Below are 16,647 nucleotides of genomic sequence, written 5' to 3'. Positions count from 1 at the left end.
TTTTTTTTTGAGACGAAGTTTCGCTTTTGTTGCCCAGGCTGGAGTGCAGTGGCGTGATCTCGGCTCCCTGAAACTTCCACCTCCTGGGTTCAAGCAATTCTCTTGCCTTCAGCCTCCCGAGTAGCTGGAACTACAGGCACCTGCCACCACACCCAGCTAATTTTTTGTATTTTTAGTAGAGACGGGGTTTCACCATTTTGGCCACGCTGGTCTTGAACTCCTTACCTCAGGTGATCCACCTGCCTTGGCCTCCCAAAGTGCTGGGATTACAGGTGTGAGCCATGGCACCTGGCCCATGCTCTCTTCTTGTCTTTCCCCAAATGCTCAAGGCCGACTTCTCTTCTTACCTCAGAGGCTAGAACTTGGTTATCTGACTACCTCTAGCTGCAAGGGATGCTGGGAAAGCAAAGGGAGTAAGATCCTTCTCCTGGGGCCAGGCATATTGATGCCCAAACAATGTTGGGTTTCAGTTGGCAGGGAAGGGGGCAATGGCTATTAGGAAACCAGGTAATGGTGTCTGTGAATTATGTGCTCAACAAGAGAAACTTTCAATACCTTAACCCAGGAGGAGTCTCAGGCCCTGAGGCAGGGCTGAGTCATGCTTCTTGGTGCCACATTCCGTCCTGGAGATCTGCATTCATGTCCTCTTCATGTGTTCACTGAATGACCATAATGTGCCTGGCACCATGTTTTGGACTGTGGGGGGCATAAGGAAAATGACCCTGGTCTCCAAAAGTAAGTAGGCAGTTGGGCTTTGGGCTCTGCAGAAGCAAGTGACCAAGAGCCCAACCTTTATATAGCTTGCATTTTGTTTCCAACGGCCAGTACTGCTGTAGACTCTCAATTTCTGTTGCTTTTCAGCATCACACGCCTGCACAGCAGAGGCATAGTCTAACCACAGCTCAAAGAACCAGATGGTCCCAACTTACAATGGTTTGACTATTTTTCAACCTTATGATGGTGTGAAAGTGACATGCGTTCAGTAGAACATCAGTAAATTATATGAGATACTTGACACTTTATTCTAAAATAGGTTTTGTGTTATTTTGCTCAGCTAATGTAAGCATTCTGATTGAGCACATTTAAGGTAGGTTAAGCTAAGCTATGATGTTCAGTAGGTTAGGTGTGTTAAATGCTTTTTTTTTTTTTTTTGAGACAGGATCTCACTATGTCACCCAGGCTGGAATGCAGTGGCATGATCATGGCTCACTACAGCCTTGACATCCTGGGCTCAAGCGATCCTCCCCCCTCAGTCCCCCAAGTAGCTGGAACTACAGGCCTGTGCCACCATACCTGGCTAATTTTTTTTTTTTTGGCTGGGGGTGGAGATGGAGTCTCTCTCTGTTGCCTAGGCTGGAGTGCAATAGCACGATCTTGGCTCACTTCAGCCTCCACCTCCCAGGTTCAAGCAATTCTCCTGCCTCAGCCTCCTGAGTAGCTGTGACTATAGGCGCATGCCGCCACATCCAGCTAATTTTTTTTTTTTTTTTTTGTATTTGTAGTAGAGATGGGGTTTCACTGTATTGCACAGGCTGGTCTCGACCTCCTGAGCTCAGGCAATGTGCCCACCTCGGCCTCCAAAAGTGCTAGGACTACAGGCATGAGCCACCAGGCCTGGACTTATTTTTTTATATTTTTAGTGGAGATGGGGTTTCACCATGATGCCCAGGCTGGTCTTGAACTCCTAGGCTCAAGCAATCCATCCACCTCAGCCTCCCAAAGTGCTGGGATTACAGGCACGAGCCACCATACCTACCCATTAAATGTATTTTCTTTTTTCTTTTTTTTTTTTTTTTTGGAGAGAGTCTCACTCTGTCACCCAGGCTGGAATGCAGTGGCACGATCTCGGCTCACTGCAACCTCCGCCTCCCGGGTTCAAGTGATTCTCCTGCCTCAGCCTCCTGAATAGCTGGGATTACAGGCATGCGCCACCACACCTGGCTAATTTTTTGTATTTTTAGTAGAGACGGGGTTTCACCGTGTTAGCCAGGATGGTCTCGATCTCCTGACCTCGTGTTCCACCCACCTCAGCCTCCCAAAGTGCTGGGATTACAGGCATGAGCCACTGCGCCCAGCCTAATTTTTGTATTTTTAGTACAGATGGGGTTTCACCATGTTGGCCAGGCTGGTCTCGAGCTCCTGACCTCAGACGATCCACACCCCTTGGCCTCCCAGAGTGCTGGAATTACAGGCATGAGCCACCGCGCTGGGTCCAGAGCTTTTCAGCATGTAGTCTCATGTGTTTATTTTTGCTATTGTTGCCTGTGCTTTTGGTGTCTTATCCAAAAAATCACTGTCAAAACTAATGTCGTGTAATAGTTCCCCTATATTTTCTTCTAGGAGTTTTAAGGTTTCGGGTCTTATATTTAGGTCTTTAATCAATTTTGAGTTTATTTTTGTATGTGCTATAAGATAAGGGTCCAATTCCATTCTTTGGCATGTGAATATTCAGTTTTCCCAACACCATTTATTGAAAAGACTATCCTTTCCCTAGGGTGTCTTCTTGGTGCCCTTGTTGAAACTTAATTGACTGTACAGGCTTGGGTTTATTTCTGGGCTCTGTATTCTCCCCTTCCCCTTCTAACTTCTTAGACATTGGGTATCCTTGGGAACTTCTTAGACACTGGGTATCATTGGGTTTCCAGCTTGCCACCTCTCCTTCATAGGTTTTCTCTGAATGGGGAGAGCTCATGTAACACAATGGAAGTCTGGTTATCAGTCTGATACAGTTAGTACAGGACAGCATATTCTACCAAGGTATGGTTCACATTGTTTTGCTGTGACTTACAAGGGGGTGTTCTAAGTACAACCATAGATTACCTCCAAACTCCCCAGCCCTTGCATCCTAAGCCCAACATTCAGGACCGCACGTTTGGCTCAGTTCTGGTGGCGGAATGTGGAACCTTAGGTCCAAAATCTGAAATAATTAACTCCAAAATGTAACCTGAATATAACAGGCACCACGCACAAACAAGCGAGCTATCATCTAACTCGAAAAGCCTCACCACACACTGAGACTTCCTAAAACTCCACTTGACTCATTCTCCCCAACCCCACACCACAGTCACTGCTCCAGTCTTTCTTTCTCACTCTTTCCTAGGCTCTCCTTCCTTTCTTCTTTTCTTGTCCCTCTTTTCTCTTGCCTCCCAGAAGATTCAGATTCTGCACTTTCCAACTGTGTGACCTTGAACAAGTTGCTCAACCCCTGTGTCCCTACCTGCAAAACAGAGGTGGTAACAGGACAGACCCCACAGGTTTGCTGTGGGATGAGATGAGATCATGTGCGTAAGGCACCTAGAGCTGCCCCTAACATCTAGTAAGTGCTCCATAAACATCATCAATTCTTCATACACATGGATGTTTTGTGTACCTTCTTTCACATTTCTGAAATTTAAGGTCGTGGAACTGAAATATCACGTGTGAACTGGGCTTTCGGGGAGTAGATTACAGAGTGGGCGGAAGGCAGAAAGGGGTTGGGGTGGGAAGGGAGCTTTGGTCTCCTCTGGGGGACTTTCATTCATGCCCCAACTGGGAAAAGACCCCAAGCCCAACAGTGTCCCTTCCTGCTTCCTCCCTCATATCACCTCCCGCCCCCCCGAAACCTGCACCATGCCCACCCCAGCCCAGCCCACCCAGGCCCCAACTCTGTGGGCAGCAAACATTAAAAAAGCTCTTTATTTCAGTGATGGCGCATCACTCCTTCCCCCTTCCCTCCACTCAGGGCAGAGGCTCTGGGGAACAGGGCAGAGCACAGAGCTCTGGGTAGGGAGGACAGCAGGTGTAGGAGGAGGCAGCAAGAAGGAGGGAGCGCTAGAAGAACATTTTCTTAGCCAGCTTCTGCCTTCCAATTTTCTTACAACGGCCATAGGCAATGGCAGACCATTTCTCACTCTTCCAATATACACAAGTCAGGTTCTGCAGGCAGGGACACTGTCTATATTGGCCAAAGAATGCCTAGGAAAGACAAGACTTTGACCTCGACCTTGCGGGCAGCTCGTCCCTGAGCCCCCAAGCCCAGCCCAGCCCAGCTCCAGGGCCTCCGTGCTTGCCCACAGCCAGGAGCCAGGGATAAAGGATAACTTGACAGCTGCTCAGAGTGGCACCTCTGGCTGCCTTCTCCAGGCTGGCTCCTGGATTGCTCAGTGCCCTCCCGGCTCCAGCCCTTGTAACCCTGCCTGTCACTGATCCATCTGCCTGTCCTCAGTCCATGAACACACCATTGTAAGGCCTCCATGTCTTGTCTTTAAATCCTTCTATGGGCAAATCCACTCCCTCCCCTACCCACCCAGCTCAGAGGCTGCCTCTGCCCATCCTCCACTAGGAACACCCGGGGCCACAGCAGAACTCCTGTACTGGATGAAGACGGGGCTCTGGGGCAGAGGCCAGACCTAGCTGTGCCCATTTACTGTACTACTTTCGGCACTTGCTGAGAGGACCCCTGGAGAATGAGAACCCACATTAGGGAGTGAAGCATCCCCTCCCCGCCCCCAACCAGGATTCCAAGATCCTAGGGTGGGCTGCCATTTTGGTTCCGTCCACAGGCTCCCCCAGAAGGCTTGGAGGTGCAGTCCCACGGGGGAATTCCAGGCTCCGGGACATTTCCGCCCACCTACCCTTCTTTCCTCCCCAAGAATCTGGCCCGCCCTGGCTCCCCCTTCCCCTGAATCCCCTTTGGCTCCCCCCAGGCGCCGATACCCACCAGCATTTGACACAGGCTGCCCTCGGACCCCTTCTCCGTGCAGTGCGACTCGCAGATGTCTGGAGCCCGTCGGCAGCACCCAGTCTGGCAGTCCTGGTTCCGGATGCAAATCTCCTTGAGGTCCTGCAGGGAGGCACACGGCCCCGCCAAGCTCCACCGCCCGCCTTCCGCCCTCGCCGCCCAGGGCTTTCTCCCTACGGGGCTCTCCCCAGACTATGTTCCCACCATCATCTCTGGCTCCTGCCAGGCAGGGCGGTCTCTACGTGGGGGCCAGGGTAAGTCTGTACAGATGGAGGGTACCTGGAGGGGACTGAACGGTTTTTAAAAGGTTTACTCTTGGTGCCCTCAACACAGGCTGCTTCTCATACACACCAGGGTGGTCTAGACTTCCCTGTCTCTCTCTTGCACTTCATTCTGCTGCAGTCTTCTCTCCCGAAAACGCATACTTACCCTTTCACCGGTGGCTGATGGTCACCTACATTCCCCCCCCCACTCCCCCCCACCACACACATCAATGACCTCCACCCAGTATTGGGGCTTAGGACAGTAATTAACATTATTGATCACAGCCACCCATCATCTCTGACAATTTCAGTAGTCATTCAACAGGCAAATACTGAGCACCTACTGTGTGCCAGGCACTGTTCCAGGCACTGGGAATACAGCTGGGAACAACAAAAACAGAAATCCCTGTCCACCTGCAGCTGACATTCCGGAGCAGCACTGTCCAACAGAGCTTTCTGCAGTGATGAAAATGTGCTTTTTCTGCTCAGTCCAATAGCCACTAGCCACTGCTGAGCACTTGAAATATGGTAGTGCAACTGAGGAGCTGAATTTAAAACTTTTTTCTTTCTTTTCTTTTCTTCTTTTTTATTTTTTTTCTTTTGAGATGTAGTCTCGCTCCCATTGCGCAGGCTGGAGTGCAGTGGCGCGATCTTGGCTCACTGCAACATCCACCTCCTGGGTTCAAGCAATTCTCCTTCCTCAGCCTCCCCAGTAGCTGCGATTACAGCCATGCGCCACCATGCCCGGCTAATTTTTATATTTTTAGTAGAAACACGGTTTCACCATGGGCCAGGCTGGTCTCAAACTCCTGACCTCAGGTGATCCACCTGCCTCGGCCTCCCAAAGTGCTAGTAGGATTACAGCTGTGAGCCACCGCGCCCAGCCCTCTTTCTTTCCTTTCCTTTTTTTTTTTTTTTTGGACAAGATCTCACTCTGTCACCGAGGCTGGAGTGCAGTGGTGCAATTATGGCTCACTGTAGCCTCAGCCTCTGGGTTCAAGCAATCCTCCTGCCTCAGCCTCCCACGTAACTGGGACCACAGGCATACACCACCATGCCCAGCTAATTTTTCTATTTTTGTAGAGATGTTACAGGGAGTTAGACAGGCATGAGCGGGGTAGGAGAGGGCTCTCCCCCTCCCACCAGGAATGTCAGGTGATGGTTCAACAGTTATCACATTGCCTCTCCAAAAATGACAATTTGGCAGCTAGGCTCCAGGGAGAGACAATCTCCTAATGGTCCATAGCTGTTAACATTAAAGTGTTCACTGAATGCAGGGGCCAGAGAGAAGCAAAAAGGGCTTCCAGTAAAATCTCAGGTGGTGGGCGAGTGAGCCCGGGAACGCACATTAAGAGAAAAAATGGAGGAGTATGAATTTCCGTGGGCACACTCCACTGGAAAAGGGAAGAAAGTCTCAAGACGGGCATGCGTACAACTTCCTAAACACACTGCGTGTGCTCACTTCCCAAGGGTAAGGAGGACACTGCACATGTGGTCAGCTCACCCTAATGGAAGAATCAGGGGAGAGAGGCACGCGACGCTGGAGGTGGCCAAGGTTAAACACTGCACTTGTCCTTCAAGTTGCACACTTGGGACTCTTCCAAGTGTACTTTCCATTCTTTCCTGCTCTAAAGCTTTTTAATAAACTTCCACTCATGCTCTGAAACCTGCCTCAGTCTCTTTGTCTGCTTTATGCCCCTCAGTCAAATTCTTTCTTCTGAGGAGGCAAGAATTGAGGTTGCTGCAAATGCATGCAGATTCATTGCCAATAACTCAGATACCTTCCACCAGTAAGAGACAGGAGTCTCGCTTTGTTGCCCAGATTGGTCTTGAACCCCTGGGCTCAAACAATCCTCCCACCTTGGCCTCCCAAAATGTTGGGATTACAGCCATGAACCACCACACCTGGCCTGAATTTTAAATTTTGTTGAATTTTCATAAATTTAAATCTAAGTAACTATATGTGGCTAGTGTAAACCAAAAATAAAATTTGAAGCCTCCCACCACCACCAATCCACAGCCATCTCAATGGACTCCCTCCTTGGCCAGAGCACTCTAAAATTTAACCTGAAAGACTGGTTCAGGCCATGACAGGAAGTGGGGGCTGGACATGCCTCATTAATACCCCATTCAGCATTACCATTAACAAAGACCTTAAGTCTGATCAGAAACATGTACAATCTATTTTCTAGGAAGCCTGTTCCTGGAGGCTTCATCTGCATGATAAAACTTTGGTCTCCACAAGCCCTTATCTTAACCCAGACATTCCCTTCTGCTGATAATAGCTCTTTCAACCAATTGCCAATCAGAATATGTTTAAATCTACCTATGACCTGGAAGGGAAGTCACGCCCCCCACTTCAAGTTGTCCCGCCCTTCCACATTGAACAAATGTAAACCTTACATGTACTGATTGATGTACTGTGTCTCCCTAATGTGTACAAAAGCAAGCTGTACCCCAAAAAACAAAACAAAACAAAACAAAAAAAAACAAGGTGCACCCCGGCCACCTGAGGCTGTATCACGGGTGTGTCCCTAACCTTGGCAAAATAAACTTTCTAAATTGACTGAGACCTGTCTCAGATATTTTGGGTTCACACTAGTAACTGCACTATTGGACAAGTAAAGCTCTAAAGAGGGAAGACAGGGAAGAGATACATAAGTGAAATGATAGGGTGTCACAGATAAAACGTTGAGCAAAATAAGTCAGATTTTTTTTTTTTGGAGATGGAGTCTCGCCCTATCGCCCAGGCTGGAGTGCTGTGGTGCAATCTCAGCTCACTGCAAGCTGTGCCTCCCGGGTTCATGCCATTCTCCTGCCTCAGCCACCTGAGTAGCTGGGATTACAGGTGCCCACCACCATGTCCAGATAATTTTTTTTGTATTTTTATTAGAGACGGGGTTTCACTGTGTTAGCCAGGATGGTCTCCATCTCCTGACCTTGTGATCCGCCCACCTCGGCCTAAGTGCTGGAATTACAGGCATGAGTCACCGCACCCTGCACACCCCCCGCTTTTTTTTTTTTTTTTGAGACAAAGTCTCACTCTACTGCCCAGGCTGGAGTGCAATGGCACAATCTTGGCTCACTGCAACCTCCGCCTCCCGGGTTCAAGCAATTCTCCTGCCTCAGCCTCCCAAGTAGCTGGGATTACAGGCATGTGCCACCATGCCAAGCTAATTTTGTATTTTTGGTAGAGATGGGGTTTCACCATGTTGGTCAGGCTGGTCTTGAACTCTTGACCTCAGGTGATCCACCTGCCTCAGCCTTCCAAAGTGCTAGGATTACAGGCGTGAGCCACTGCGCCTGACCCAGATTTTTTTTTTTTTTTAAGTACATACTGTATGAGTTTATCATACAAAGTTCAAAATCAGTCTATAATAATGGAAGTCGCTGGGCACGGTGTAATCATGCCTGTAATCTCAGCACTTTAGAAGGCTGAGGTGGGTGGACCACGAGGTCAGGAGATCGAGACTATCCTAGCTAACGTGGAGAAACCCTGTCTCTACTAAAAATACAAAAAATTAGCCAGGCGTAGTGGTGGACACCTATAGTCCCAGCTACTCAGGAGACTGAGGCAGAAGGATGGTGTGAACCTGGGAAGCAGAGCTTGCAGTGAGCCGAGATTGCGCCATTGCACTCCAGCCTGGGCGACAGAGCGAGACTCCATCTCAAAAATAATAATAATAATAATAATAATAATAATGGAAGTCAGGAGACAGTTGCCTTTGGTTCTATTGACTAGGGGAGAGTGAGCCTTTTGGGGTGCTGAAAATGTCCTATATCTTGTTCTGATGGCAGTGATGAGGGGGTCTGCATAGATTCAAATCCATTGATTTCTATGTAAACTCAAGATTTGGGCACCTAGTTAGGTGTAATTTTTACCATATATGTTATATATATAAAGCAAGTAATATTTATATTATATATGTATAATCCTATTATGTGTGATTATGTGCTATAAAGAAAATAAAGCAGGAATGGAGGACTGGCTATAGCCACCTCCCGGCCTCCCTGCTTCCACCCTTGCCAGTGACCTCCCCCAGGTGCCCCCTCACCATCCCCATTCTCGCTTCCACCTCCCCAACCTCCTCAAGTCAGTTATTCCTAGAACAGCTAGAGAAGTCTTTTTTAAAAGATAATTTCCACAATGTCATTCTCTGGATTCAAAGCCATCACTGGGGCTCTGAATCCACACCTGGCCTGACCCCAGGGCATCTGTGCTTGCTGGGCCTCTGCCCAGAGCACCCTGTCCTGCACTCTTTGCCCGGCTGTCTCCCGCTCCTGCCTCGGGCTGAAGACTTCCTGGACACCAGCAGAGCAGTCCGCATCACCTGGTTGTACTTTGGTCACAACACTTACGACTCTCTGAAATCATCTTATTTATATGTTTAAAAAATAATTGATCTCCCCCTGCTAGCACCTCAGCTCTAGGACACAGATCTTCTGCTCTCATATTCACTGCTGTATTTCTTAGCCCCTTGGACTAAAGTCCTTACACATTGCAGGTGCTGAATGAATAACTGTTGAATAAATGAGAATATTGTAACTCTGTTCCATTTATCTCTCTGATCTCATCTCCCATGATTTCCACTCTCTCTCACTCCTCTTTGCTATTCCTTGAATATGTCAGCACATTTCCACCCCCAGACCTTTGTCCTGGCTGTTCCCTCCATCTGGAACGCTCTTCTCCCAGAGACCTGCCTGCTTTGCCCGTTAGGAAGGACTTCCCTCCCTGTAGGCCTTTGCTAAAATTTCCCATTCTTAGTAAGCTCTTCCCTGAGCACCCCATTTAAAACTGCAAACGCTGGCCGGGTGCTGTGGCTCATGCCTGTAATCCCAGCACTTTGGAAGGCCAAGGCAGGTGGATTGCTTGAGGTCAGGAGTTCAAGACTAGCCTGACCAATACGGTAAAACCCTGTCTCTACTAAAAATACAAAAAAAAAAAAAAAAAAAAATTAGCTGGGCATGGTGGTGGGTGCCTGCAATCCCAGCTACTTGGGAGGCTGAGGCGGGGGAATCATTTGAACTCAGGAGGTGGAGGTTGCAGTGAGCTGGGATTGCCCCACTGCACTCCAGTCTGGGTGACAAAGCAAGACTCCGTCTCAAAAAAAACAAACCAACCAACAAACAAAAAACCCTGCAAACCCTTCTCATACCACCACGTCCCTAGCCCGTTTCTTATTTTCACTTTCCTTGCTTATCACCTGAGATAGATGCCATTATTAACAGCATCTATTGTAAGGTTTTACTTCTTTGCCTCACACACTACAGTGACTGCTCCACAAGGGCAAGGATTTTTATCTTTCTTGCTCACAGACCTATCACTAAATGTAGAAAAATAATTTACATATAGCAGGTACTCAATACAAATGTGTTGCATGAGTGAATACCTGTCTCCCTCACCACATGTGTGCGTGGGCAGGGGGGGTCTCTCACTTTCACCTCTGTGGCAGCAGCACCTGGCACTGCCCTGGCACAGCTACCAGGACCAGGGTGTCTTCTCTTTCCTCCGAGACATCCTCCACCCAACACTCCCTGCTGCCCCCACTTCTGGCCTTCTCCCACACCAGCCTCCATGCCCACTCACTTCCCCAAATGGTACAGGCCTTAGGACAGTGGAGGAGGAGGTGACTGCACTCTCCAGCTTTCTTACCAAAAGGTTGTATTTTGTTGGAGAAAGCCCCTGGTGAGGAGGAAGAGAAAGGAGAATAGAAGGAACAGCAGCAGTAGCCATTGGGGTAGCATCATGGCCCACAAGTGGTGGTGGCTTTTCTAAGGTCCAGCAAAATATCCTGCACACCAACCATGTGGGTGTGCTCCCAGCTGTGGGAACCCCAGGTAAAACCAGCACCCAACCCTGTCAGAATTTTCCCATCCTGCACAAAACTCAGGCTAGGCCAATCAGCAAATTCCACCACAATGATTAGTTCAGGCAGACTAAGCCAATCCAATCAGAACCGATCTTAGGATGTTTGCTGAGAATTGTGGAACAGAGATGTTTTCTTTCTCTGAAAGGCACAATATTGATGTACATGGTGGATTTTTGGTTAAGAGCCTGGCCTCTGGGGCAGGATTGTCTGGGTTCAAGTTTCAGTTCCAACCCTTACTCTAGGAGCCTCAATACCCTGTTTGTAAAATAGGGATAATTATAACACCTACTATAGCCCTGTTGTGACAAAAAGATGAGTCAATACAGTTAAGAAAGCACTTTGGGCCAGGCGCAGTGGCTCATGCTTGTAATCCCAGCACTTTGGGAGGCTGAGGCAGGAGGATCACTTGAACCCAGGAGTTCGAGACCAGCCAGGGCAATATACTGAGGCCCTGTCTCTATTAAAAAGAAAGAAAGAAAGAAATTGGCCAGGCATGGTGGCACACACCTGTAGTCCCAGTTACTTGGGAGGCTGACGTGGGAGGATCTTTTGACCCCAGGGGGTTGAGGCTGCAGTAGGCTGTGATTGAGCCACTGCACTCCAGCCTGGGTGCTGTCTTAAATTTTTTAATTAAATGAAAAAGAAAGCACCTCGCACAGTGTCTGGAACACAGGAAGTGCTCAATAAATCCTACCTGTTATTTGGTGACACCTGGAATGTCTGAGTACTGGGAAGGAATTCAGCCTGAGAGCTGCTGGCTCTGGCCCCACCTGAGGGCTGCCCGACCTCTGGACTTCCACTTCTGATCACCAGGAAATCCCCTCCTCACCTAGACCAATTTGGGTTGGTTTTTAAGATACTTGCAGCAGAAACAGGCCTCACTGCTACCGCAATTATATGACCTAGGGCAAGTCATGTCGCTTCTCTGGGCCTCAGTTTCTTTGTCCATGCAGTGGAACTGACAATACCTGGGAGAGCAGAGGCATCGATGCACCAGGTCCCTTTCCCACCACAGGCATTTTTGCATTTATACTTTGCACATTCTCACCAACTCTCTAATGACCTCTACCCTTTTGTGCCCCCCAGCCTGCCCCGTGAAACATTCAGATACCTCCACCTAGTCTCTACCTACCACACACCCCTCAATACGCACCCCAACGTACACTCTACAGGCATATTCCTCAATCCCATCTCTTCCACACAGCCCTCCAGCCCTCCAACCAGAGAATCGGCCCTTTCCCAGCCCCAGCCCCTGCTCCACCACACCCTCCCTGCGCCATTCCCTTCCTGGAGTTCTACCCTGAGCTCCGGACAGAGCCAAATCCCATGAGAAGCTCATTCATGCCTCCAGTCTCCCCTTTTGCCTGTCCCCTAGACTGGTACAATCCCCACCAGGTCTCCTCGCCCAGAAAGTACAGACAGAGGCCAGGCCAGGAAGTGACTTTAATGTCTCAGGAGCTGGATTTGGTGCAAGTTGGTGGCACCCAGGGCCTCTGGCCCCAAGGGAGCAGTGATCAGTCTGCATCTTCCTCTAAATCATATGGCACCGGCTGGCACACATCAAGTCCTTGGATATGCATGTCAAGCCCACCCGGCAAGGGCAGATGATGTTGGTAGCTCCCTTGGTCTGCAGGGAGTGGGTATGAGAATTGGGAGTCACCAGGATGCAGGAAGGATGGGGACTTAAACTTCTTAGGGACCAGAACCAAGAGTACCAGGGCTGGAGTAAGACAGACCTAGGCTGTCTCTACAGCTTGTAACTGCATGACCTTCAGCAAGTCAATGAAGTTTCCTCATCTGTCAAATGGGGACAGTAATAGCAACCCACCTCATAGGGTTGTTGTGAGGACTAAATGAGATAGAGCAGATCAAGTGGTGATAATAAAAAGACCCTTTAGGCCGGGCGCGGTGGCTCACCCCTGTAATCCCAGCACTTTGGGAGGCCGAGGCGGGTGGATCACCTGAGGTCAGGAGTTTGAGACCAGCCTGGCCAACATGGTCATGTACTAATAATACAAAAATTAGCTGGGTATGGTGGCGCATGCCTGTAATCCCAGCTACTCCAGAGGCTGAGGTAGAGAAATTGCTTGAACCCAGGAGACGGAGGTTGCAGTGGGCCAAGATCACACCATTGCACTCCAGCCTGGGCAACAAGAGCGAAACTGTCTCAAAAAAAAAAAACAACAAAACCCTCTAGCCACTTCAGCTGCAGGGTCAGGCCATGGTAGGGGCCCTGCTGCTTCCTTAGGGTATTGTCATCTCCCCACACAGGGACATAGAGGCTGAGCCCACCCATCCTAGAAAGGTTTGGGCCCAGGGCCAGGTGAGCAGGAACAGGGCATACTGAGCATTATTCTCCCTGCATTCCTAAAAATGAGTGACAACCACGCTGGTCTGCACGCTGTCCTTCCCAGGACCACATAATCTTCCCAACAGCCTGGTGAGGTAGGTACTTTAGCCTCTCCTTGTAGATGAGGAAACTAAGGCTCAGAGAGCCATGATGACCTGCTTGAGGTCACAAAGATAGGGTGTGGAAAAGTCAGGATTTAAACTCAGGTCCAACTCCAAAGCTGTGGTCCTGCCACTACAGCACCATGCTCCTCTCAAGAAATCATGTCACTGTGGCAGGGAGATGGGGACTAGTAAGGGGAAGGTCATTTCCTACTTACCCTGCCTCAGTGACATGAGAGAAGAGATATTCATTCATTCAACAAGCATTTATTGGCTGGGCACAGTGGCTCATGCCTATATTCCTAGCACCTTGGGAGGCCCAGGCAGGTGGATCACCTGAGGTCAGGAGTTCGAGACCGGCTTGGCCAACATGGCAAAACCCCATCTCTACCAAAAATACAAAAATTAGCCAGGCATAGTGGTGCATCCCTGTAATCCCAGCTACTCAGGAGGCTGAGGCACAAGAATTGCTTGAACCCAGGAGGCAGAGGTTGCAGTGAGCCAAGATCATGCCATTGCACTGCAGCCTGGGTGACAGAGCGAGACTCCATCTCAAAATAAACAAACAAAAATAAGCATTTATTGAGCACCTACTATGTGCAGACACTAAGCTGGGGGTAGGTGCTTCATAGATGAATATGATGCAATCCCTGCCCTTGAAGAGTTCTAATCACTGGGAGAGGCAGAGAAAATACATGGCCAGTTAGGGAGATACATGTCTGACCCCAGGGTACAGGAGCTCCAAGGAGGGAAGGCTTCTCAGAGGAGGTGGCTGGAGTTGTTTTGTACCATGAGTAGGAGTTTGCCAAGTGGAGAAGAGGAAGGGCACCCCAGACAGAGGTGAAAAAACAGGTGGGGCCAGGTGTTTTTTTTTTTAACCTCCTCTGCCCGCTTCTCTACGTGCCAGAAGTTGCCCCATCCTAGGGCCTCACCTGGGGCAAGCAGATCATGGTTATTCTGGCCCTGGGGGCACAGAAGGCTCCACCGGATTCCAAGTCCATGAGGCAGCAGCCACTGTAGCACTCAGAGTGGTGGAAGCACCTGTCTGTGATTTTCTGTGGGGACAGGCAGGATGTCTGCCAGGTTGGGGACAATCCGAGTTGCGTGGGAGGGTAGGAGAGGGTTCCCACCATTGCCAAAGAGCCCAGGGGTCCAGGAGAAGTTATGAGGTTGTCGCCCCCTGGGGGGACTGGTCCCCCCCCCAGCCCCACCCCGGCCCCTCAGCAGGACCCAGGGGAGCAGAGGAGAGGAGAGGGGGGTTAGCACTTTTCCTTCGGCCTCTCCTTTCCTGGACCGCCCTCACCTCTATGAGTCCCATAGGGTGTGTCCCATTTTGCGGGGCGGGGTTGGGGGGTGAGAATGAGGGGACTGCAGGCTCGAAAAAGAGGGAGAGAAAGAGAAGAGGGGACAGCCCTCGTGCCTGGAAGAATCACTAGACAGTGAGGCGAGGCGGAGGAAGAGGGGGAGAAACCAGAGCAGGCAGGGAGGGTTTGGCTGTGAGCACTTTGGGGAGGCAAGTGAGCCCAGGACTGAGGCCATCGGAAGAGGCACGGGCGGGGGAGGTGGGGGGAGCGAGGGTGCTGGTCATAGGCCAATTTCTCTCCCCTCGAGGCCGCCAGGGGAGAGTGAAGCGGATTTTGAAGTCCGTCTGAGGATGCCCCAAGCTGCCCGCCTACGTGTGGTTCCGGACCCACCTCTCCCTTTCAGGCTGCCCGGCGCCTTCGGGCTCCACTGACCCCGCGGCGGGGCCACCCTCCCCTGCGGTCGCGGCGGGCTGGGCGCGTTCCCTGCCTCACCTTTTTATATTGCGGAAGCGCGCTCCAGAGGGGCATCGCCGCCCCCGCCAGGATCCCCGCCACGAGCGCCAGGGCTGCGGCCATGGGCCTGGGCGGCAGAGCAGCGGCGGGGCTCGGAGGGGCAGCAGGATAAACCCTCTTCCCCGGCCACGTGACCCGGCGCCCCAGGCCGCCCCCGCGGAGGAGGGGCGTGGAGGGCGCGGACGCCTGCGGAAGGGAAGGAGGGAGGAACGGACGCTCAGGCTCTCACGGCTGGGATTCTAGACTGTAGGGGCCTCCATACGTGTTACTTCCAAGTAGAAGCTTGAAACTGTAAGATAAAACTATGTTTTTATTGTATTTATTTATTTTACGGACGGAGTCTCACAGTGTCGCCCAGGCTTAAGTGCAGTGGCGCGATCTCGGCTCACTGCCATCTCTGCCTCCCAGGTTCAAGTGATCCTCCTGCCTCAGCCTCCCGAGTAGCTGGGACTATAGGTGTGCGCCACCACACCCAGCTAATTTTTAAAATTTCTGTAGAGACGGGGGTCTCCCATGTCGCCCAGGCTGGTCTCGAACTCCTAGCCTCAAGTGATCATCCTGCTTCAGCCTCCCAAAGTGCTGTGATTACAGGTGTGAGCCACCGCACCTGGCCTCAAAAATTTTATTTTTATAAACGGCACAAAACATATATGCTGAAAGAAAAAGAGCTTCCTTCCTGCTGCTGATTTTCTGTCTGCCCTTGCAACCCCAGATCCTCCCCTTAACTTCAGGATAATCCAGCCCCACCCTCCGGGCTGCTCACACCCGCTGCAGGCCCCATTCTCCTCTTCTGTAAGAACCAGGAGGTGGGACAAGATGGTCTCTAAGTCTTAAATCTCGTGCAGTCCTAATCATTTTATTAATTGTCTAAGGATTCATCTGTGAATTGTGTGAAAGTCAAGATGTGGGGGCAAAATGGAGGGGTGGGAAGAGAAGAAAACTCAGAATGGGGAAGAGGGTTAAGGGAGAGCTGCACAGCGCAATCCTGGAACTGGGGGAGGCAGGTCTTCCTCAGGACTTCCCTATGGATGAAGCTTCCACCTCACCCCGCCTGCCTGCTTCTGCTTTTTTTAATTTCTTTTTTTTTTAAATTTTGTATTGTTAATATTTGTTATAGAGACAGGTTCTCCTTATGTGTCCAGGCTGTCTTGAACTCATGGGCTCTAGAGATCCTCTTGCCTAGGCCTCCTAAACTGGTGGGATTACAGGCGTGAGCCATCACTCCCAGCCTGCTTCTACTTTTGAAGTTTTGCTTAAGAAATGGACTGAGAAATCCTGTCTTGGTGGGGAATAACAGCCAAGAATAACAGCCCCCACCACACTCAGAGGGTCCTGTATCCATTATTTCCGTGAGCCCTCCCTGTACTAACACTAGCTGTCACAGAGTAATTAACACTGGCTGTCACAACAGAACTCCTGGAATTTCATGGCTTGGCACAATAATGCTTTATGCAAAGTCTGATTTGGGGCAAGAGACCCTTCTTCCATCCTGTAGCCACACCATCTATAAGACTTGCCTCTGGCTG

General features: G+C 50.3%; 2 protein-coding genes across 2 annotated transcripts; both read right to left on the bottom strand.

Moving 5' to 3' along the window:
- Positions 1–3,717: 3,717 nt before the first annotated feature.
- CLPSL1 (colipase like 1) lies at positions 3,718–10,930 on the bottom strand. The gene is given in 6 exon segments (XM_007972824.3): positions 3,718–3,744; positions 3,746–3,816; positions 3,819–3,954; positions 4,700–4,822; positions 10,637–10,662; positions 10,665–10,930. Coding segments are annotated over 6 exon segments (450 nt in total). The 5' UTR covers positions 10,732–10,930.
- Positions 10,931–12,283: 1,353 nt separating this feature from the next.
- On the bottom strand, positions 12,284–15,255 carry CLPSL2 (colipase like 2). Its single transcript, XM_007972823.3, has 3 exons — positions 15,101–15,255; positions 14,237–14,359; positions 12,284–12,480 (listed from the first exon to the last, which is right to left on the bottom strand). The coding sequence occupies exons 1-3, from the start codon at positions 15,182–15,184 to the stop codon at positions 12,385–12,387; spliced, it is 303 nt and encodes a 100-aa protein (XP_007971014.1). The 5' UTR covers positions 15,185–15,255; the 3' UTR covers positions 12,284–12,384.
- Positions 15,256–16,647: the final 1,392 nt, after the last annotated feature.

Source organism: Chlorocebus sabaeus, chromosome 17 (assembly GCF_047675955.1).
Source record: "Chlorocebus sabaeus isolate Y175 chromosome 17, mChlSab1.0.hap1, whole genome shotgun sequence".
NCBI lineage: Eukaryota > Metazoa > Chordata > Mammalia > Primates > Cercopithecidae > Chlorocebus > Chlorocebus sabaeus.
This window is presented reverse-complemented; position numbering and strand designations above follow the sequence as displayed.

What these genes read in the sequence shown, in the direction of transcription:
- CLPSL2 (XM_007972823.3), bottom strand. Translation starts at nt 15,184, where the DNA reads ATGGCCGCAGCCCTGGCGCTCGTGGCGGGGATCCTGGCGGGGGCGGCG. An exon ending in CGCTTCCGCAATATAAAAAG is followed by an intron (nt 14,360 to 15,100) that starts GTGAGGCAGGGA and finishes CTGTCCCCACAG; the next exon opens with AAAATCACAGACAGGTGCTT. An exon ending in CCATGATCTGCTTGCCCCAG is followed by an intron (nt 12,481 to 14,236) that starts GTGAGGCCCTAG and finishes CACTCCCTGCAG; the next exon opens with ACCAAGGGAGCTACCAACAT.